This window comes from Peromyscus leucopus, chromosome 7, assembly GCF_004664715.2.
Source record: "Peromyscus leucopus breed LL Stock chromosome 7, UCI_PerLeu_2.1, whole genome shotgun sequence".
NCBI classification, from domain to species: domain Eukaryota; kingdom Metazoa; phylum Chordata; class Mammalia; order Rodentia; family Cricetidae; genus Peromyscus; species Peromyscus leucopus.
Window position 1 is genome coordinate 72,869,236 of NC_051069.1, and position 24,551 is coordinate 72,893,786.

Sequence of the window (24,551 nt, forward strand, 5' to 3'; positions counted from 1 at the left end):
CTAGAACTAATTTTTAAAAAATGCTACCATAAAAACAAGATTTTAGTTCTATGGTGCTCCTGTCATCCCAAGACTCTGGAGGCAGAGGCCAGTGGGCAGTGAGTTTAGGGTCAAACTGAGCAACATAGCAGAACCCTGCCTCAAAAGTAAACAAACTTGAATACATACAAAAAGAATATACTTTGAACCAAAAACTCGGAGACCCAGGATCTAGTTTTGTTGCTTTTCTATGTAAGAAGTTGGCAACGGAAAATAAATTCGAACACAAACAAAGAAACTGATGAACAAAAAGAATCACTTTTCCCACAGCAGTAGTATATTTATTGTGCTGAAATCTGAGAACAGGGAATGGAGGGGTCCGGGAAGCCAGTACAGAATGTTCACAAAGATTTACACATCTCTAGTCATTACACACTGGCAAAAAAAAACAAAAAACAAAAAACAAAAAAAAAAAGTGTTGATCCTCTTAGACCGCACTATTACTGTATGTGCTGCTAATTTTCTGCATTGTTCATGACTGCATGCCTTCAGGGAAAATATAATCTCAATGCACAATAAATATAGTTTACAAAATATTTGGAAAGTCTGTACAAACAGCAGACATCCTACACATGCAGTTTTGACAAGTTGAAAGACTTAGAAATATTCATGCTATTTTTATTACATTTTCTCTTTCCATATGATCCCTCTGTGACATCCCATAACAAATTAGTCTATGTAAAAAAAAAAATGTGGAACAGCGTCTCTTCCGCAGCTTTCCAGTTGTTCGTTTCTGTTACATGAAATACATCTTTTGTAAACACCGAATTTGACTTGAGAGACCCGACTCAGTCTCGCTTTTTCTCATCTTGCATTAACAAGTAACACCTTGTAACAGCAAGCACTGAATATATCGATCATTAGCACCAAGGAGTCAAGGTATTGCACCAAAATGCATGTATACTTCATTTCTAGATAATAAAGAAGATTTTTGCAACGTAGTCACAAGGGAAGTAAGCATCACTCAAAATTAGACACATTGAAAGAGATGGATAACATCACAGAAATGTTTGGTGTATGCTATTTGTAAATAAAATAAAATCAACAAAAAAGTTTGAAAGTTAAAATTAAATTTTACATTAGAGGACTCCTTGATTTTTTTAAGTAAAATTTATTTCATTTTATTTTATTTAAATGTTCTTTCCAACAGAAGAGGTAGGTGTATGTCCACATATGAAAAATCAGCAACAGCCACAAATCTAAACAAGGAAAGCCTGATAAAATCAACATCCCCTTAGAGTTCTAACTGCATGTACATGTGACTACCTTAGATGTTACTAACAAAGCCATGAGTTGTCTCATGTTTCAATCATTCAATAATCTTAATCCTCATAATACATTTCTGCTAATAATAGGAGTATTCAAAGGCTACCTTCCTCATCACAAAAATAAAAATAAAATAAAAAAATTGTTTCCCACAGTGATTTGTGCCGTAAGTCATGGTGGCCTTTGGGTCACAAGACAGGATTTTACTGTTATTCTTTCTTATTTTCACCAACACCATCATCATCAAGCCTCTAAGATTCTACAGAGATTAGCAGAGTTTTCAAATTTAATTACAGCCAAAAGGGAATATTCTGACTAGAGGTGGAGAGATCTGACCACAGGGGTCAGGAAATGAATCCAAATTCAAATGTATCCACAGTTCTATCTCTGGACAAGAAAATGTCAGATTTGCAACCAGTGGGGAACTAGTGATTTCGCCAAAAGATTTTTTTTCATAAAACTGTGTTTCTGTGATCATCTAAAATTCAGACTGAAGAAGGGGTGAATGGAAGATGGGTGACATTTTTACCCACTGAACAGGTGGGTGTGAACAGGAGGAGGGCTCCAAGGTCACGTTGGGATCGCTTTGGTCTGGACAACATCAAGGCTAATAAAAAAAAAAAAAAGCTTAAAATAAAAACTTCATAAATAAAACATCTGGGTACCGTTTGGAAAGGTCTGCTCAGTCTGAAGGTGCATAGACCACATCTGCCTCTCTCCCCACCCCAGACCCTCTGCTTCTGTTGCCCCTGAAATTTTCTATGACACAGGAGTCTCCTCACTGTCAACCAGTTAAGGCCCAGGTCAATCTACTCTCCTTTTGGCTTTCCATTTTTCTGGGGTTTCCCATTTTCTAACACTAGTTGCTTTTCTGACTTGATCGTGCCATTTGCTGAAATCCCATTCGTGGCTGTCTTTCCAGTTTTTGACTGCTTGGGCTCATTGTATGTCCGAGTGTAGAAGTTGAGGAAGAGGAAGATGAAGCTGATTGCGTAGGCGATCAGAGCCCAGTGCATCCACTTGGGGAAGGGGCAGTCAGTGTAGAGGGACAGTGCTGTGTGCCCAATGGTCACGTGGAACTGAACCTGAAAAACAAAAGCAGCAGCACAGGGAACATTGAATCCGAGTCCTGAGAGGCTTCCAATGCCAGCATCACCATCTCCTACCCAGGGGTCACGGGGCCCAGATTGTGCTATACTGTTTGAAAGGTTCATAGTCTCTGCCTCTCCCTCCTTGAAATCACAGTTCCAATGCCACCTGCTTAGCACAGGCATTCTGGTGATTTCCATGGCTCTCCACCCTCATCACAGTGCTTTTGTGTTGGGTTTTTTAAAGTGATGTGATGGCTGTCTGAAGCGGACCCTTTATCTGTTGACTGACTGTTATCTATCTCTTCATTAGACTGTAGCTCCTGGAGGCGGGGCTCTGCCTTGCTCATTGACCATTCCTGAGTCCCTGGCACAGATTTTGGACATTTGAATACTTGCTTAAGGGCACCCAAGGAGAGAGAAGCAATGGCCAACAAGAGTAGAGCAACAGTATTTGTAGGGTCTTTTTTAGTGCCTTCAGTTTAGACTTCTTTTTTTCTACTAAGCTGTCACAAGGAGACATATTCACTCCATGCTTTTTCATTCAATTGTTAGGCAGGATCACACACACACACACACACACACACACACACACACACACACACACACACGGGGTTCTCTGACAGTGTCATACATCTGCATCACTGTAACTGGCTCAGCCTTCTTCTCCCCCGACCACTGGTCTCCTTCTCCTAAATACTCCGCTCTGCTCTCATGTCTTATAAAGCACATTCACCTTAGAAATGAACTTGAGCTCACCAAGCCGGCTCCCTAGGCTCCCTATCTTTCTCTGGCAGGTAAGGTACAGGCAAGTTCCCATCTGAATGAACACCATTCTTTAAAAATTTATATTCCCATTAAAACCAGTAAATGCAAAAAGAATCACCTTCAATTTTATGAATTCTCAAAAAGAGAAAAATTCAAAACGGAGACATGTTCGAATAATAAACTTAAATTCTGGCACACTAGTCACTGAATGGTCTGTGGCACAGAATTACAGATTCTGTAGCATTAGCAAGGGGTAACTTTTTGTAAGATCTGTACATGATTTAAGTGTTTGGAGAAAGTCTAACTCAGAAACTGAAGTTCAGCATCCTGTCTGTAATGGGCAACTATAGTTTCTTTGACAAAGACAGCAAAACCCATAAATTTATTTCATTAAGTGTTAAGATAATTTGTTCCACACATATCAGTTTATATTAAATTTAACAATTCCCATGGCAAAAATCCAAACTTTTAGAACGTTTGATTTCACAATGGTTCTTAGAACCTGTACCACTGAAATAGGGTGTGTATAGGGTGTGATTGAGTATGATGTAGCTCAAAGACAGCCTAGGGCAAACCCCAACAGAAGAGATGAAACAATTTATATGATTTGGGTCACCTTTTCATTTTCTTGGGACTAACACTTAGCTCTCACTGAGAGGAAAGAGCTCTACAAACTACATCAAGAGCTTCCACAAATTCTGGAAGAAGTTTCTTGGAGTGTTTCTTTACCAAATGAATCCTTCACACCCAGCATTCCCCAAAGGTTGTGTTTCCTGTTTGGTTAGGCGGCTATGTAGCAACTCAAGGCAGAGATGGATATTTCTAAATGCGATCCCACTGATAAAAATTGTGTGCACTCTATGATTAAAGCATATTAGAATACACTGTGAAGCCTGGAGATTAGCTACCAGCTTGGATTTGCATTTTCAGTTTGATTACAGGCCCCGCCCAAGTTCTGAACAGTGCTTTGATGCGTGCCCTGGGATGCAAAGAGAGGCCCTACAAGGAAGGGCTGCTGAGAACCATCGGCCTAGGACACTAGGAGTTCAAATCCTCGGCTCTGCTCTTCAAGCGCAGAGTGGTACAGAACTAGAGAGAGTGCCCCATCCTGTATTCAAACCCTTCCCCCACCCCTGCCCTCTCTTGGCTTTGTGCTTTTCTTTGCTAACCAGATAGGGTCTATTAACAAGAACCAAGTCATGGAGAAACTGGAAATCTAAGCAAGCACAAGAAGAGGGAATAAAACAGTAAGCTATGAAAAAAAAATTCACTCGTGGGAAGTATTCTTCTAGTCATCCATGACTCTATGTACTTTGTGGCATATTTACATTTTAACCATCCTTTCCATGGGCAGTTTTACAGGCTCTCTCTCAGAGGGACAGATTCTGAATCCCGTCTTTAAGGGCATTATAAAGCAAGTGGCTATTGCCAGTCCACCCGGGAGTGATTAGGTAGGACGAAGCCAGCCTTGACGCTGCAGCAGCACCTTGCTTATTAAGTAGATTTTGTAATGGAACCTAATCTAAAACAACCTGGCACTGTACAAATAATAAACGTAAATATTTTGATTTGGGCAACAACCAGAAATAACTCTTCCAAACATTTAACTCACCAGCTGCAGCATGGTCAGGTATCGCTTCCACCAAAGATATTTCTGGATCCAGGGGCCGAATGCAGTCAGCCCATAGTAGGAGTACATGATCACATGGATGAAAGAATTCATCTGGGCCCCAAAAAACGCTGTTGAGAAAGGAGAGGCAAGTGCAAGAAAAGTGTTATGGGCAATGGTGACACAGAGATGAAGAAATGAACGAATCTATATTACCTTCTAGTTCAGTTTCAAATCTAAGTTAAGTAACACTTAGAAGAAAGCTTCTCAAATGAAGCTTGACATTTTTTATAATTTAGCTTTGAGGGTTTGTTTGATATATATATATATATATACACATATATATATATATATATATATATATATATAATTGAAGGGTTTTTGAAGCAGTGCAGTAAATTCTCAAATAGGGTTCTCCAGCGAGCTTCAGCAAACAATGTAAAATGACTGCTGCCTCCTCCTTCCTCTATTTCCTACTTCCTAACAGTAATTCCTTGAAAAGAGGCTGTGGTGCTTCTAAGTGTTTATGGAGACTTGTAATACATTACATTGTCATCTCTAGAGATACCAATGTGCACACCAGGTGCAAAATAATACTAATTTCTTAGGTTTCTACACAGTTTTAAATGACAGCATTACATACATTGAGTGATCAATCCATTTAGTTCACACAGATCTAGCAATATCCTACTCAGTCAAATGCAACAGAACCTTTTCTCGTTAGAATATTAAGCATGTACACAATATCACATTTTGTCATGATGTGAGCTGTGGGGTCAGTTTAGATTTACTAATTCTCCTTGAAACTCCGGGTTTCACTTTCAGTTTCCGAGTAATACTTCAGTGTGGATGTCTAGGCTGCCAATCAGGACAGAACACCACCCTGGGTCCAGAGGAAAGGGCTGTGTCCAGTTCAGCCTGCACATCACCCTCAGTCTACAGCCGTCTCAAACACTGGAGGCGAATGCCCAGCTGTGACTTCTGATCCTCTTTGGCATTAATGGGCTATATAAAAGTTCGCTTAAATGGGCAGCAAGGAGGTCATACAAGGTCTGTGTCCAAACAGGAGTAAGCCAAGGGTTTGGACTGAAAATGGGGCAGTGTGTCTCGTTTCTATCGGTTCGGCACTGCCAATCACTACCGTTCCCCACTCAAGTTAATATTGTTTTCGGGCATTTAGGCTTAATGGTTTATCCTCATCTTGGGGGCAAGTCTTTAGGTGCTCAATGCTTCACAGATAAAGAGCTGAAGTGTTTAAGTGAGATGAACATGACTGGAGACAATTAACCATGAAAGCAAGCTAACTGATCCGTTAGGTAAACGTACTTCCCCTATTTGGGTTTTTCAGTCAGGCGGGTGGGTTCCTCACCTTGGCCCCCTGCCACCCACTTGATTCCAATCCACCACAATGTGAACATGGTACAGTGATGGTACACGTGAAGAAAAGAAACCTGGTTGTTTTTCTTCCTCAGGATAAAAAACACTGTATCCAAATACTCAACTCCTTTTGATACAAAGTACCACCACAAGGCAGCAGCTATCTGTAAAAGGGAAGGAAAGGACCATTACTAGGTATTGATAAATGCAAACACAGCACACAAAATGTACAAGGCATGCAAGCATTCTGCCGCCAAGTGGGTTGACACCCCACCATGTACCCATCAGAAAACAAATCCAAAGCTTTCTCTACTTAGAGCCAAGCAGTGGCCAACTGCTGAGCACAGACAGACCTAGCCCCCCTCACACTGCTATGCTTTGCCGCTTAAAGAGAAACCAACATATCTGTATACACTTCAGGGGTTCTTACAGAGCCTGTTTATGTAGCAGCTAATCTCTTAACATCTCTCTCCATTTCCTTTAACTGCACAAAAAGGCATCTAATCACTATAGCCTGTGTTAGTAAAATCTTTTAAATGATCAATTAAAAAAACAACAACTATTTCCTAGGTCACAAATATAATCCTGTTTACACAAGTACGTCTTTTCTCAGGCTCTAATTAAGACACCAGATGGTACAAAACGATTATGTGACATGCTGGGGGATTAAGGATCCAGCAAGAGGTGACCTCTATATATGTTTTAAATCATTCCACAAGGATCTGATTGTAACAATGAGCAAAATATAACTTTCCTATAGTAAACATTTTCTAAATGTCATATACCATCATATATAAAATTACAAAATAAGTCAGTTCACAACCAAAGTATACTTATGAATCATTCTGTGACACAGGTTAAGATCCTTTCCTTAATTTACACCTGCATCTAACGCCTATAATGAGTTTTTGTTTGCATGGTTTGGGTTTTTTCTTTTGAAAAACAAAATTACTTTTTAAGTGCTGGGATCATAACCAGGGCTTCATGGCAATTTAAAGTTCTTAATTCCAAAATCAGGCATCATGTAGAATAAGCATTCCCTAACATTACAATTTTAAAACATGGAGAAGAAAAAAGAGGAAGACCAGAAACAAAATAAAGTGTTACGTTTAATCAGCTGACACGCAGTTACTCAACCTGAGCAATTCTGTTACACAGCAGAAAATTAGCTGAAAATCTGCTTGGCGTCCTTTAGTTTATCCACAGTAACACTATTTAACGCCCATGGTCACGTTGCTGAACGATGAAGTAACTAACTATCCATTTTAGCATGGTAAACTGTAGGCCAAAGTGGTCTTCTTGTGCCTCCAGGTGGACCCCTAAACCAGCCCAGTTCACATGCAACGATACTTCTGCGTGGTCGGTGAGCTGCACTGCTGTCTTTGAATGGGATACATCAAAATGAGGAATGACACCTCATGGTGCATGCCACGAGTACAAAAAAAGTAGTCTCGGGGTAAAATGTTCATTTCACCATGTGCACTTTAGACGGGAGAGGTGGGTAGAGCGAGACTCCAAACGCAATCTGCTCACCAATCAGATTGTTCATCCTAGGTAGGTTTTCACAGCAGCTTGTTGTTTGTTTGTTTGACTGAAAGAGTGCTGTTGAATTTGACTGCATGGGATAGCCACTCACTGAGGTGGGCAACGTCTGTGAATGTCAGCAGAGTGGATTCACAACCAGCAGGACAGTATTTTGCAGCTTTACCCTAATAATATTAACACACTGCCTTATCCAAGGGGCTTTCTAAGCATCCTCCTGGAGAAGGCGGGCGCCTCTCCTTTCCCAGCTCCCCACTTAGGAGATCCTTTGGCAATACAGTGCTGTGGGACGGTCTGTATGTCAAATTGCTCTGATTGGTCAATAAATAAAACACTGGTTGGCCAGTGGCCAGGCAGGAAGTAGGTGGGACAAGGAGAGAGGAGAATTCTGGGAAGCGGAAGGCTGAGGCAGAGAGACACTGCAGCCGCCGCCATGACCAGCAGCATGTGAAGACACCAGTAAGCCACCAGCCACGTGGCAAGGTATAGATTTATGGAAATGGTTAATTTAAGCTATAAGAACAGTTAGCAAGAAGCCTGCCACGGCCATACAGTTTGTAAGCAGTATAAGTCTCTGTGTTTATTTGGTTGGGTCTGAGCGGCTGTGGGACTGGCGGGTGACAAAGATTTGTCCTGACTGTGGGCCAGGCAGGAAAACTCTAGCTACAAATGGCGCCCAACGAGAGGGCAAGAGTTTCCACCTAAAACCTGAGAAAAGATTCTAAAACGGAGCTAAAAACAGCTTCCTAATTGTCTATCTCAAATGAGCAGCAGCTGCCGGTTTGAGTTACTGGCGGGTTCCTGGTGTGTGCGCTCGATCTGCAGTATGGCGGGAATGAGGCCTCTGCAAGTGGCACATTAAGCTGCATGGTGGATTTAGCTTTTGCTAGTACAAAAAAAAAAAAAAAGGTTTCTGGGCTACACGCTGCTTTGATAAGAAGCATAGACCCACTATTTCTGAAAATTGATGGCTCCCAGAGCTGGCGGAAAACGTACCACCGCCATGTTGGGAAGCTGAAGTGGGCGGAGCCAGCAGCCGCAGCGCCGTTTCAGGCTTAGAAAGCTACAATTTAAAGCAATAGGCTCAAGGTAATATAAAACATAAGCCACATAAAGATGGCTACCACACAGAGAATCTGGATTATGTTCTCTTTGATATTTGTAACTGAAGAAAAACATTTGATTGCAAAAGCTGTTGAGTTATGCAAAAATGTGTATTTTAAAGGTACCTTGACTTCAAAATTTGGATATAAGGATATGTTGCTTTGGAAAGGAGGCTCTGTTTTTGTTTCTACAGAAAGCCAGAGGCTATGGATTTGTTCCAGATTAAGATACATCAGGTTTGACCAGCCAAGACCACCTGAAAGGTCTCTGATGACACCATGGCCCAGATGATCCAACATCCAGAATCGTTTCAAGGCAACTGGCTCAGACAATACGGTCTCACGGACTACTCCATGATCCTAAAATTTTCTTTGTGTCCCCATAAGATACAGCGCCCCCCTCCAGCAGGAAGTAGTAAGAGAAGCTACGCCCAAATTCCCAAATATACCAAGCTGACTTTGGAGATGTGTAAAAGTTAAAACCTTCCTTTTAAAAAAAAGAAAGGGGAAGTGCTGTGGGACGGTCTGTATGTCAAATTGCTCTGATTGGTCAATAAATAAAACACTGGTTGGCCAGTGGCCAGGCAGGAAGTAGGTGGGACAAGGAGAGAGGAGAATTCTGGGAAGCGGAAGGCTGAGGCAGAGAGACACTGCAGCCGCCGCCATGACCAGCAGCATGTGAAGACACCAATAAGCCACCAGCCACGTGGCAAGGTATAGATTTATGGAAATGGTTAATTTAAGCTATAAGAACAGTTAGCAAGAAGCCTGCCACGGCCATACAGTTTGTAAGCAGTATAAGTCTCTGTGTTTATTTGGTTGGGTCTGAGCGGCTGTGGGACTGGCGGGTGACAAAGATTTGTCCTGACTGTGGGCCAGGCAGGAAAACTCTAGCTACAATACAGTTATCAGAAGAAAATCTTTCTCATCTGCTATGAATCTGAATGAAGCAACCTTGCTCATTCTCTCAGCCACACCCTGGGCTTTATTTTCTTAACTGTTTCTTGACATGCTGATTACCTGCCTGCCAGCCCTCACCAGAATGTGAGCTCTTCTTTGGAGGCAGAGACTTACTCTGTCTTTGAGCTTCTGTGGTCAAGGCCCTGCCACTATATGCATAGAATGAAGATTCAACATACATGCACCGAGTGAAGGAAGCCAGTGTGGTAAGCAAATAGGCGACTTTTCATCAGTTGATAAGTAGGGAAATTACATGGACATGACATACTAAGAACAATTTGATTATGGTTCTTGGTGACTGTATATATATATATATATATGCTCCCTAAAATTCATGCTAAAAAGACATTTTTCTCAATGAATGTTATTACACACATATAGCATTAATACACACATATATAAAACAGATACATAGAACATACAAAACATGCATTTGTATGCAAACTGGGTTTGTTGAGTATAATTTTTATAGTAATCAAAGATATAAGAGTTCATTAAATATTTAATAATCTGCTATTTCTTCCATTTAAATTAAAGGATAATTTTATTAATGTAGGTAACTGGAAAAAGAAAATGTAGCATTATATTAAGTGTTTTTTTTTACAAATTTAATAAAGACTAACTTCGTACATATGGTATTATCTCGTGCCTTCCTAAATATTATATAATTAAAATATTTTCTTCAAATAAGCTAAGTGTTTTTTATGAGTTTCTATTTTTGACACAAAAGTTGAAAAACAAAATTGGAGACAGGGTCTGGCTCTAGCTCTGCCTGGCCTGGAGTTCGTCTCAGAACTGCTTGTCCTTGCACTCACGGAGATCTGCCTTCCCAGCGCTAGAATTAGAGGTGTGCGCTACCAGGCCTGGCAAAACCGAAAATACTTTTTACATCAAATATGGAAGGAACGATTTTTAAAGTACTGTACACTAGCAATTCAATAACGTTCTCTCTTACAACACCAAATGAAAAAGCACACTGGCAGCACAGAACAGACTTCCAATTATGTGTTTCAGAGAAGAAAAGCTTTCTCTACCCCACTCAACACATGTCACTCCCATACAACACTCTATTTTTTGGATAGATGGATGGATGGATAGATAGATAGATAGATAGATAGATAGATAGATAGATAGATAGATAGATAGATAGATAGATAGATAGATAGATACTGGGAACCCATAAAGGCAAACTGCTGGTAGTAATCAATGGTATTCAGTGGCACACTTACCCTGACTTCATTAACGTTATTAGAATAATCCACTGTCTGGCAGATATAGCTGTATCCTGCGTTGTATGATCCCATGAATAGCTGGGAACAAAAGAAACATTTGGAGAAAAGGTTTAGTAGACACAGGAGTGAAAACAGTAAATCCAACACACAATCCTCCAAAGAATTTTGAAAGCAGTTATTTTCTTTAAAAAGCATTTCAACCACACTGAACATTTTAAAGTTATCTTCTCACTGTTTGGTGGTGCCGGGGATTGAACTCAGGACTCACCATGTGCTGGGCAAGTGCTGTGCCCTGGGAGCTACATCCCCAGCCCTTGAATTGACATGTAATCTATTAGAAGTTCTAAAGTTCTTCGTGCGGTAGCTTTTACGATAATTTTAATAAGGACCAAATTAAAACACAAGCACATTCTTTTCACAAGACATCAACTCCATCAAATACATAACACCTTTTCATTATTTGGAGAATAGTTTATTATTAGTTCCTATAATTAAACTTGCTTAGGCAAGACCTTACATATTTAGCACAGTGCACTATTTCTATAGAAATTAGAACAATACATTTTATGTTTCTAGACCGATATGGATGCCAATTCTATATAATGCCAACTCAATGGAAGAGAAGCTTTTACAGCCGCTGTGCTGGCTAGCTTTAGGTCAACTTGACACAAGCTAGAGTCATTTGGGAAAAGGGACCCTCAATTCAGAAAATGCCCCCAACCAGACGGCGTTGTGGGCAAGCATGTAGGGCACTTTCTTGACTGATGCTTGATACTGGGGGCCCAGTTCTCTGTGGGTGGTGCCACCCCTGGGCAGTTCGTCTTGGGTGCTATAAGAAAGCAGACTGAGCAAGCCAGTGAGTGGTGCTCCTCTGTGGCTTCTGCTTCAGTTCCTGCCTTCAGGTTCCTGCCCTGACTTCCCTCGGTCTGGACTGTTACCTGGAAGTGTAAGATGAAAGAAACTCTTTGGATTCTGAGCCAAGAGCTGTCCAGCCTTAACCTATTTATATCTTGATCCAAAGTGGTGTGTGCCCAGCAGACTAAGTGAAGATATCCAAATAAAGCAAATGAAGGGGTCTGTGAAGCTGAGAGTCTATCAGCCTAGTTGTTAGAGGGTTAATTTTCTTAGTACCTGTGGTTAGTTATCAGCTGACACAGAATTTTAGTAAATCTCTTAGGAGTGAAGTCCTAAGACTTTAGCAACTTAAAATGTGCCAATCCAGCCTCCAGGATTTTCTTTCAAAATAACCCGGAGAATTTGCTGAGGTCCAGGAAAGGGTGATGACTAGCAGCCACGCCTGCATGACAGGCAACTCCTTTCGGCTCCAACATATAATACAGTAAGTTACATAAGTGAAACTGGCACTTTCAAGTATTCTGATCAGATGGCAGGCCTGAAACTGACGAAGAAGGGCTCCAGGCAGCTCCGATGGCTCCCTCAGGGCCGAAGATGTGCCAGGCGTCCCGAAAACTCACCTCTCTTGCTCGCTCGCCTCTAATAACAGCCTTCCTTACTTGGCAGGTATTTATTTCCCATCTGAGAGATGGGAAAGAAGAAACCGAAACAGCTGGCTAACTCCCAGTGTCAAAACAGTTACTAAGAGTGTGCTGAGAATCCGCTCTACCCAGCTATCCTCCACTCCATTGCTTACTTCTGCTACCTAGAAATTCTAGAGGTTAAAAACGTGCTCCAAGGAGCTAACCGCCATGCTGAAGTGCAAGCCTGCAAACAGTAGTTTCAAGGGGTCTCATTTTGAAATCGCTCCCAACAATCCTGGGGAACTATTAGAGTGACATTAATAAACCCACCTCTCTGAAGATGAAAAGGTTAAGCAAAACCATGCCAAAATTATAGATGATGAGCACCAAGCGCATCTGAAAGGGCTCCCGGTCTTTCATCCACTTTGGACCCAGCCACACGAACAGGAGATACAGTGTGCTTATGCTTAGCGTTGGCCATGGAGACTGCATCAGCGGCCAGTTTTCTACACGTTTATCTACGGAGAGAATGAAACAACATGAAATTTATTGAACAATACACGTTTTACAGAACAAAATTCTCTTAGGAATTAAAATGTCCTAATTTCTTAATTAAACTATCTAATTTCCCTATGAAAACACATGGTATATAAAACAAATACAGACACCACCAACTCCTACAAGTATCATATTGGAAAATCATTTCTTTACTTAGGTTACATGGTATGTTCTATGAAGAATCAAAGGAACAGAAGAAATGCACTAAAAATATAGGCAATAAGCTTGAGAGGAAAGTGAAATCAAGACTTCATAGCTTTAAAAGAATTCTTTTAAGGAAATGCTCAGTTTCTGCGCTAAGTATGCGAAATCTATCAGGCAGTGTGGCACCACACTCTGTCTCCACCCCCAGCAAGCACAAATCAGACTCATGAGGTACTGGGCAATGGAAGCCATGAGAAGGAGCAGCTCTGGAAATGAGAGCTGCCATACCATCATACTTGAGGAATTAAGGTAATCTCTTTACAATTCTAATTTATCATAAATGTGTTTACTACTTTTCCACTGACAGTGTGCATCCATTTGACTATCTATGAAAAAGCTATCTGTATGCTTCCCTTCCCTTAATTCACATGTGTGCAAATACAAACAGTGGAACAAGTAATTTCACTTAAAGTAAATTGATTACCCATAATATTTAAATATGCAACCAATAATCAATTTTAAATTTTAATATTTTCAAAATGAGACCATTGATAAAATAAGATATGACAAAGAAATAACAGATTAAAAAAATTTCTACTTACATACATAAAGTATATCAAGATTAAATTTCATATTTCTAGAGTTAAACAGCATTTCATTCATTTATAATCAAATGACCACTTTATGCTTGGCAATACAAAACACATTTAACATTCTATTTTCAGCATAGTTTATTTCAAAAAATAAAAAAAAAGTTTTTTGTCCAGTTCCTAGAATCCAGCCTAAATGAATTTAATATCGTGTTAATTACAGTAACTTCTATGTAAACTGACTTGTTTACTAAAACAATATATGCAAATGGTTCTGGATTAGATATCCAAATACTAGAATACTGTTTTAAAATATACTAATCGGGCTGTGAGTGTGGTCAGAGGTAGCGTTCGAATCTCTCTCTTTCTCTCTGTATACATACATATGCTCACACATCTATACATATGCTTAAGTGCACACTAATCTATTTCTATAGACTGTCAACTGGAAATATGACACAAGGAAACATTGTTTCATGAAATAGTCCTCCAAGTCAGGAAGAGCCACAGTTGCTAGGTTTCAATGAAATAACAGTTGATAAAAGGTGAGAAGGACAGGAGAACACTCAGGCAGAAGGATTTTGAGTTGGAGGCCAGTCTACTAAATTATAAGAGATATCCTGTCTCAACAAAACCTTCCTAAGGGGACTTCCTTCTCCAGGGCCTAGCCAGATATGTGTAGTTCTCAGCCCTCATCAAGGAAACTTTTCTATGCAATAGTCAGAGGCCATTATAGAAAACAACAACAGATCAAAGTGCAAAGTTATAGAGCCCAGGCCCAAAGGATGCATTTACAACACAAACCCCACACCTATGGCTCAGGAATCATTGCAGAAGGGGGACAGAAGGTCTGTAAGAGCTGAGAAGCTGTGTCTCCTAGACATGTCAGAAGCTACACAGGGAAGTCTCACCAACATGGCTGCCTGAACGTGAGCTAGAAAAGGGTGATATCAAGAGGCATGTGAACATGGACAGGGGGATCCTCACAAGGCCTGAACCCTACACAAAGAACTACAGACAACTGAGGGGTGCTGAGAGTGGAAGAATAGTCTTCTCCAGGGAAGCACTGTTGTTGTTTGGTTTTTGGGCCCTTTTGAGGGCCCTGCCACCCAGCTCCCAAATAAATCACATGGAGTCTTATTATTACTTAGGAATGCCCGGCTTTAGCTTGGCTTAGTTTCTTGCTAGCTTTTCTTGACTTTAAATTACCCCGTCTACCTTTTGCCTCTGGGTTTTTCCTTTTCTACTCCTGTATGCCTTTCTTTGTTTCTTACTCCATGGCTGGCTGGGTGGCTGGGTGGCTGGCTCCAGGAGTCCTCTTTCTCTCTCTACTTTTTTCACTCCTTCATCTCTTTCCTTCTTCTCCCCTCCTCCAAGGTTTCTCCTTCTATATCTTCTCTCTGCCTGCCAGCCCCACCTGTTTCTTTCTCCTGCCTTGCTATTGGCCATTCAGCTCTTTATGAGACCATCAGGTGTTCTAGACAGGCACAGTAACACAGCTTCACAGAGTTAAACAAATGCAACATAAACAAAAGTAACACCCTTTAAAATCATAACAAAGAATGCACTAATTGGTTATCCAATACCAACATAGTCAGCTTTGAAAACATATACATTCAAGGAATACACACACACATACATACACACATACACACACACACACACACACACACACACACACACACACACACACACACACACGCTACCACCACCAACAACAACAACAGTTAAAGAGACCATGAATTTGAAAGACCTAGGCATGGGAGTACATGGGAAAGTCTGGAGGGAAGAAAGGGAAGAAGGAAGTGATGTCGTTATGCTATAATCACAAAAAAAATCTTTAAAAAACAAAAAGAAAAAGGGGAAGGAAAGATAATTACTTTGAGGAAAAACATACATGGGAACAAGGAAAACTGCAAACAGATTTTATTTCCTTCTTCACAAAGGAGGTCTATGGTTCAAGGTAACTATGATTATACGCATCAAATCAAATACTACCAGACTTAACATTTTTGAAAAACAGAGGAAATAGTAAGCCAGTCAGAAGGAGGAAGAGACTTAAACCATGTTGACTTGTGCTGACGTTTGTCACAGGCCACGTGACTGTCCTATGTGCTTTGTTTATGGCTTAGAAGACACATTATCCTTCAGCGATAACTACCCTTATAAACACAACTGCCAGAAGACCCCGCAGAAATCAGGATAAACTCCTGAAATCTAGGAGTCCTGTTCTCCACAAATGCTAGGGCAAATACTGACCCATCAGATGGAAGCCAAGAGCCAATGCCCTGTAATGGGATAGTCAACATGGCAAAGTAGGGAGATGCACTCTTCTATAAAGAGACCTTAAGGTCTAAGATCCTGGATTATGTCTCACTTTTTATCTCACCACACAGAGGATTCCTACTGACTCCAAAGAAAGTTCTGAGCAGCGAGTGAAAAAGAAAAAGAAAAAAAAACAGAAAAGCAAGTTCAAAGGCTGGTCGGAAGGCTTGGTCAATAAAGTACTTGCTATGCAAATATAAGGACCTGAATTTGATCCCTAGAATTTATGTAAAAGCTGGGAGTGGCACTGCATGCTTATCATCTAAGTGCTGGGGAGGCTGGGCTTGCTGGACAGCTAGTCTAGCTCTGTCCATGAGCTCCACATTTAGGAAGAGACCCTGTCTCAAAAAAAAGAGGTGCCAGGTAATTAAACATCCAGCATTGATCTAGGCATACAACACACACACACACACACACACACACACACACACACACACACACCCCTCTACGAATATACACACACATTAGCTTATACCACAGACACATACAAAATAAAGAAAATAGAAAAAGTCCAAAATTAGCCAGAAACTAAGAATAGAAGATGAACTTCTTTAATTTTTTTTTTTTTTTTTTAGTTAGAAATAGGGGGTCTCACTCTTTTCTCAAGCCTGTGTTTGAACACGTGAGCTCAGGTGATTCTCCTGCCTCAGCCTCTCCAACACGAGCTAGAACTCTGGTGTCCCGTTATGTCCAGCTTGCTTCCTCGTGTTGATGTGCAGTGTGGTGCACTGTCTCATTCTCTCATTCATCACACACACTTCGGACTATCAAGGAGAGACAGAGGACCTCAGTGAGAGCTTCTCACTGATGGATGCTAAGGGAGGCTGAGACACAGCCGAGAAGCCAGATGACGACAGGAAACGACAGAAAGCATCCAGGACACGGTGTGCCAGTGAAGGACTGCGCTCCAACACTGGCCCTGCCACTGTGCACAGGACTCCAGGGCACAACCCGCTTCATCTCCTTCATCTCTAAACAGGGGAGGGAGGAGGTGAAGCAGATGAGTGATCCTCCAGCTTTAATGATAAACAACAACAAGCTCCAGTAGTTGACATGCACACGGACGCTTTGGTCTGCGCTGCAGTCCATTTCCGGGGACACTGCACTTTCTGTGAAGCTTCAACTGAGGCCTGGGATTTCTCCACATTCTCGTGTGCTACTCCAAAGGATCGGACTGAATTTCCTGCCTTTATTTTCAATATGTCCCCGAGTGCTTGGCCTGGAACTGAAGATTCTCTTACCTCAACTTCTTGGGTTTGGAATGACAGGCATGTGTCATCATGCCTCACCCTTAAAGGTTATAATGGTTTCCATTTGTAACAACATATTTACTGTTTCATAAAGCTCACGTCAAGCTGGACTGACCTGTTCACGTGTGTTGGTATGGACAATAATCACGTATGGACAATAATCACCTAATTTTAACCTATGCTGAAAAGTCATACATAGTTACTCAACCATGTTGTCAAAACTTCCAAAGGGTTGCTAACTGTTTAAAAAAACAAGGGTATGCCCATCTGAAATGAATATTTATTTATTTGTTTATTGAGACAGGGTCTCACTATGTAGCCCTGGCTATCCTGGAACTCCCTATATAGAGTAGGATGGCCTTGAATTCACAGAGTTCCACCTGCCTCTACCTCTACCTAGTGCTAGAATTAGAAATGTGTGCTACCATGCCCAGAAAATGAGCTTTCTTGAACACACAACTGACACACGTTTCTAATTTGATCTGATTTAATTCTGACCAGACAGCATTGAATCCAGGCTATCCACTTTGTAACTACTGTGGGGGGGGGGGTGCCGATCACTCGGTCGCTGACCTATGGAAGTTCATCATTTATTGGAGGAAGGGACAGACTTGAAAACTCAACTGCTCTGCAGCAGGATGAGAGTCCACGCTGAGCAACAGGACAGGAAAGTGGACAAGACACGGCTCAATGACAGACACCTGAACTCTGACTCAACGAACAAAAATATGCCCGGCAGGCAGGCAGGCAAAGTGGTCCCGTTTCAGAGAAGGGAATTAGAGAAACTGACCCGGAGCTCCCTTAGTTGATTGACAAGCCCCTGGTAGCAGTGAAGGGCAGACTGCAGGGGGAGGGGATTGTCAGAGGCATGGAAACCATGTCAGGTTCACCTCCACTGGAGACATAGGAGCAAGTGCTGTTTAACGTATTGGCTCCCGGACCCACCCCAGGTTCTGAACGGACACCTCTGCAGCTGGGGCCCAACCCTGACGACAGGGCTTCCACGGATTCTGACATGGTGATGGAATGCATGAGGTGATGGAACCCCAGGATCTAGGCATGGCTCACTGCTCTGGTCAGGAGACAACAGGAAGGTCACAGGGCAATTTCTGTAGATCTGGGGACAGTTATAGATGTGACAGGGGAGATGAGAAGCAAAGCTTAGGATTCCTGATATACTTATGGCCAGGTGGCAGCTGAGAAAGTCAGGACAGCGTAGACTACACCAGCAAGAAGGGCAGGTCTAGGAGGAAGTGAGCAGGAAATGCTAAACATCCCTGTATAATGTACATTCCTGTGTGAGGTACATCCCAGTATAAGGTACATCCCTGTGTGGGATCCCTAGGTGGGGTGGCCAGGAAGCTCTAGAGTTGCAGAGGAATTTCCAAGGCAGGAGACATGGGGAGGAGTCACATCAGAGCTTAAGGCCACAAGCAAGTGCACAGAGAAGGAGAAAAAGATTCTAGAATAAAGGTCTGTGCCTGGAGTTACCAGGGGGAGAGGGTGTACCCGCAGCAAACTGGGCAGGGAGGCAGGGGAGAGAAAACAGCCAGACATTGGGAATCAACTGCGCCCTCCCTCTGTCCTTCCCTTCTTTGAGGAACTCACTACCATAAGAACTTAAGTGCTCCCGGCCCATACAGACCCCACAGTGTCCCTCCTTCCTTCCCAATGCACCTGCTCTCTCCCCCTGCAAATCTTCACAGGGTTGCCTGACATCAAAGCCGTGTGGGTCCCTCCCCTCACAAGTCCTTGGTACCTTCTGGGGCTTTTTGTCTGCTTCCTCTAGCTCACCAGATCACCAGCATTAGAATCCTCATGCGGCAGCCAGCCGAGAGACTCCCCAGCCTCATGGGTGATCACAGCATTGGAAGAGTTAAGGGGTGTGTGTGTGTGTGTGTGTGTGTGTGTGTGTGTGTGTGTGTGTATGTGTGTGTGTGTGTGTGTGTGTTTAGTGTCTGACACGGTGTAGTCAGCCACAGCACTGACAATAACCACTAAGTTTTCCTCCTTTACAATGTTAGAATTAAACCAAATTCAAGACAAAGGAACAATGATAATTAAATCAGGAAGAGTTTACACTGAGAAGGCAAGGTATTTCTGTCCTATATACTGAGAGGATACGATGTCTTATGGTTCACCCTTAACTTGCTCTCACTAGCTTAACATGTGTAAACGTTCCTCACTTGCTGTTGTGTATCGTGATAAGCGTGTGAGTGCAGGCATGCACACACGCCATGCCATGTGTGTGGAGGTCCGAGGACAACCTCTGAAGTCAGTTCTCCCCTTCTACCTTTATCCGTGAGTTCTGGGGATTGAACTCACATTGGGAGCCTTCAGAGAAAGCCCCCTTCCCTGCTGAGCCATCCTGCCAGTCCCCACCAGCTTAATTTTCAAGTTATGCTAAAAAGCTATTTTCAAAAGGCAACATAAAACTATTTTAATGAAGAATAAAATACTAGTAATCCAATGGCTCTTAGGTAGCTCAATAACCTCTGCTTCCAAACAAGTAACTACAATGAATCCTTAGGAACTTCTAATAGGTCTACTTTGTGTGTGTGTGTGTGTGTGTGTGTGTGTGTGTGTGTGTGTGTGTATGTGTGTGTGTGTCTGTCTGTCTGTCTATCTGTCTGTCTGTCTGTTTCAGGATTTCCACTAGCCAAAATGAACTTCCTTTCTAGTAAAATTCTACCATCACATCCCAGAAAAAAGAAAGTATTAGTAAAATTAAACATTTTTAGAATATCCACATTCCTAGAACCTATGGAACCAATGCTGCAATGAGGAAAGAGTCTTGAGTGATACCCTGGGAAGACTCGCGCAGAACAGAGGAGCACAAAATTTGGGCAAAAGATAAGACTCACATCCAGAAGAACTGGATCCCAGGGTGTGGCACACACCCATAGTCCCAGCTAATCAAGATGCTGAGGCAAAAAAAAAAAAAAAAAAAAAAAAAAAAAAAAAAAAAAAAAAAAAAAAAAAAAAGACACATTCCCAACCTGGACTGCATAAGTAACATAGATTCAGAGGGCTGTGGCAGGGATGGGGAGGTGCTGGATTACAGGCATGCTCCCCCATTTATTTGATTTTCAAATTAATAACTTAAGCTCATTTAATGCTTCTATTTTTCCACAGTATTGAACAGTGTGAGATTGCAGAGGAAAGCAGCAATACTCTATTCCTTTTCTATTAAAGTGTGATCCATGTACCAGTCAAGTCCCAGTCACCTGGAACTGGGAGGAAACAGAACCTCATGCCTTAGCCAGGAGCATTAACTCAGAATCCACATCATGCCACCAAAAAAAAAAAAAAAAAAATTGATTTGGTTCTTGAGTCTACCTGGAAAAATCAGCCACTTCTCTTTTCTTCTAACAGCATCTATATCTGTGTGATCTGCCATCATCAAAAGAAAAACACAAGTCTAATGACCACTAACCAGACTAGCTTTGGGGAGTTTATTCAAGACGTCAGAACAATGTCCTCAAGGGAACTCTCAAAACACACCATCCTTCATCAATAACTAAACCCGATAGCTGCAAATAAGGTCACTCTATGGACCAGGCTGGCTTCAGACTCATGGACCTCAGCCTGCCACTGCCTGCAGAGCGCCAGGCTTAAACGCCTGTGTGCTACCACTCCTGGAGGAGTTCCTGTCGACTTCTCTTTACACAAAACAAAAGCTACGTTTCACTCTACAGAATCACAGGCATGTTGGAATCACCCCCAGAAGGCTGATTTCAAGGTCTTGTGTCTCCCTCTACCTCTCACTAATCAACAGTCTCCTCTCTGTGATGGAGAGTAAACACGGCGTCCCCTGAAGGCCTCTTCTAGTCTCTGCCCTCACACGGGATGTTCAATGTACAAAGTCAGCCACGTAAGGCAGAACCTAGGATGGGACTTTCAAGACTTGGACAGAAGAGGACGGGTCCCTGAGAGGCACTCAAGAAAGTGAGGATGGTTCCGCGTTGGGGGCTGAGGTGGGACTGAGGATCCTCAGAACCTCTTCCCCTTCCATAGGAGGAACTTCTGTTTTAACTCTTGCGCACTCAGGAGTGGGGATGGGAAATGCACCCTGTGGACCAGACACAGACCTAGGTGGGGACACACAGCAGGGGGGCAGAGCGGTTGGCAGGCAGAGAGGAAGGGATCCTCTGCCAGCCAGAGAACAACGGTGGGTTGAGTATCTGGTGACAGGAGGGAGCAGATGGCCTCAGAGTAGTTCGGACTGGTCTACTAACTCAGCTGTGTAACAGTCACGGGGGGGGGGGGGGGGGGGGGGGGCTCGATGAAGAAAGAAGGTAAACAGCAGAGAGAAAGGCGTTTGGGTTGTGAGTCTAGACAGCGATCATAATAAAAGTGAAAGGGAAGAAAAGCACGAGGTTCCCTGCAACAGGCAGGAAAGGATGGCTTTGGAAGCTACAAAGGAAAAAAAAAAAAAGGTAAGGGAAAGCGGTTCCTTGTGAGATACAAGCTAGCGGCTGCTCAGACTGAGTTTTAACTTGGGAGGGTTAAGTGAAGTGTATGATCCAGGGAAAGTCAATTTCCTCTCTGAGATGAGGGTAACAATAGCACCCAACCGAAAGAATCTAAGTATTAAATGTGATAGAGGAGGGATGGGTCGGGGGACTGTGGTTGGTACGTAAAATAAATAAAAAATGTTTTTAAGAAATGCTAAAACAGGCCGGGCGGTGGTGGTACACACCTTTAATTCCAGCACTCGGGAGGCGAAGGCAGGCGGATCTCTCTGAGTTCGAGGCCAGCCTGGTCTCCAAAGCGAGTTCCAGGAAAGGTGCAAAACTACACAGAGAAATCCTGTCTTGAAAAAACAAACAAACAAAACAAAACAAAAATGCTACAATAAATAAGCAAACAGATAAATAAAGTCCAAGCACTGGCTACAGTGCCTGGTGCTCAGGAAACAGCCAATCATCATGGTACATGACGAGGTGGGCAATGCTGTGTGATAACAGTGAAACTACCCTAGGGAAGAAATCCTCCTACTATCCCCATTCTGTGACTCGAGTCCTGTGGTTCTAAGCTTTCCTTCATCTCTAGACAGTTCAATGTAAAGGGATGCTGTGACGATGGAATAGACAGGGTTACGAAGCACCACTGCAGCCTCTCAGAGTCCGCGGATGGCGGTGAGCTTCATCGTTTGCTGGGTTTAAAAGTCTGACTCATAGTTTAAAAGCTAGCACAGCCGTGAAAGCCAGTTCGAGAGATAGGGAAATGTGCAGTGGGGAGAATATTTAGATCCACAGAGAGGTCTGAAAGACGACATGATGCTGTATATCCTAGAAGTCAAGAGCAGAAGGCAGTAGTTCCCTCCTTTCCCTGTTTCATGAACTCTTAGTCTGGGGGTTTACCCGTCCAAATGTCACTCAGCGCTGCCAATGATCTCAAAGCTTTAAGAAAATCACAATGATGCTTCCAGTTGTTAAGGGGCTCGTAGCATTTGCATCTGTGTGTGCATGGGTGTCTGCATGTGCGTAGTGTGAGTGTGGGGTGGGGCACTTCGGCTTCAACGGTTCTAGAAACTGACCATCCACTGGGCAAAATACCATCCCATCCTGAACTTTCACTAACAGTAGTTGGTAGCTCTTGGCAAACAAGCTCACGATCATTCTGAATATAATTTTTAACAGTTCTAACTACTCCATCTGATGGAAGACAACTTCATCTTAGAGTACATGTCTCATATCTTGAATATATATCCCCATATGTAGTGTCAGCATATAGATTTATCTAAGAAAATAGCACTTTTTAGTTTATTTTTAAAAATATGTGTGTGTTTCGCCTACATATATGTCTGTATACCGCACGCATGGCTGATGCCTACAGAGACCAGAAGCAGGGCACTGGATCCCTGGAACTGGAATTACAGAGGGTTGTGCAATGCCATGTAGGTGCTAGGAATTGAACCTCAGCCCTTGCAACTGCTGAGCATTTTCAGCCCCTAGTTTAATTTCATACACTAGACCTAATAGTAACGTTGAGCATTCTAGCTGTTTGTTGTTGTCGTCTGTGATTTTGGTCACATTTAGTATCTTACAGGAATGTCGATTTACTAATGTTATATAGGCAAAGTAATAACGAAGACAGATTAACTACAATGATGCACAGGTAAGAGGCATGGAAACTTCTTTCTTGGCTAGTGTGATGACATCAAGGGCATCAGGCTGTGTAGAGACAGTACATTATCTCATTTCCACGAACCTTGGGGGCTTGTAAGCATATGGAAGGAAATAAAAGGTTCCAGCCAGTCTTCCAGGATCGCTGTAAGGCTAAAGCAAAATGCAAAGCCATACTTTCTGCTTCCTTGCTTGCTGCTTGCTAGCCAAGCAGGTACTTCTTCAAGTCAGTCAACACCTTTGTATTCCCTTTATAAAAGCCATTTTACATTAAGCGGGGGGGGGGGGGGGGGGGGGGGGGTGTGCACGGGGACGGGGGGAGACGGGGGGGGAAGATGGGGGACACGGGGGGGGGACACATTTGTTTTACCAATACTGAAGAGAGGTCAGGTTTAGGAATGCCATTATATTAATTTTATAGTGTGTGGAATTCTTGCCCATGTTTTATTAGCTTTCATTAATTATACATAATAATGGGTTTCATTTTGATGCTTGTATACATGCATACAATAGTCTTTAATTACAGTCCCCCATTCCCTTTCTCATCCCTACTTCTCACTTCTACAGACCCCCATCCACTTTCATGTCTCTCTCTCTCTCTCTTTTTTTTTTTTTTTTTTTTGGTGTCCCAGTGAACTTTCCTGAGTGTGAGAATTTACCACAGTAATTGTGTTAAGTGCGTACCGGCGTTAGCAAGCGTACTCATAATGATGGACAGCCAGTCCCCGCAACTAGTTTCACATTGCAAAATGGAAACTTACTACCTCTTCAAATACCAGTTCCCCAGCCAGTTCCTTCTCTTTCCAGGACCTGGCAAGCACTGTTTTAATTCCTATTTCTATTAGCTACTTTAGAAAGCTCATGTGAGTAGGATGAACATCTTTGTCCTGTTGTGTTGGAGTTCCTTAGGGGCATCCACATGTAAAATATTCTTTTATCTCCACGCTACATGCTGCGTGCATCAGCTCACTCATCAGTGGACATATTCCAGTTGCTCCTACCTCAGCTATGGTGCAATGCAACCATCAACAAGGAGTGGCCAGAATGTGAAATGCATTAGTACACATACGTGTGCCTGAGTTTACATTTGA

General features: G+C 42.4%; 1 protein-coding gene across 1 annotated transcript in view; it reads right to left on the reverse strand.

Moving 5' to 3' along the window:
* Nucleotides 1–294: 294 nt before the first annotated feature.
* Nucleotides 295–24,551, reverse strand: part of Elovl4 (ELOVL fatty acid elongase 4) — a 31,541-nt gene continuing 7,284 nt past the window's right edge. Inside the window, exons 2-6 of the mRNA XM_028875485.2 lie at nt 12,793–12,980; nt 10,982–11,062; nt 6,140–6,311; nt 4,774–4,901; nt 295–2,390 (exon numbers count right to left, since the gene is read on the reverse strand). Of these exons, the coding sequence (XP_028731318.1) occupies nt 2,115–2,390; nt 4,774–4,901; nt 6,140–6,311; nt 10,982–11,062; nt 12,793–12,980 (845 nt within the window). The 3' untranslated portion in view covers nt 295–2,114. The remainder of the gene's footprint in view (nt 2,391–4,773; nt 4,902–6,139; nt 6,312–10,981; nt 11,063–12,792; nt 12,981–24,551) is intronic.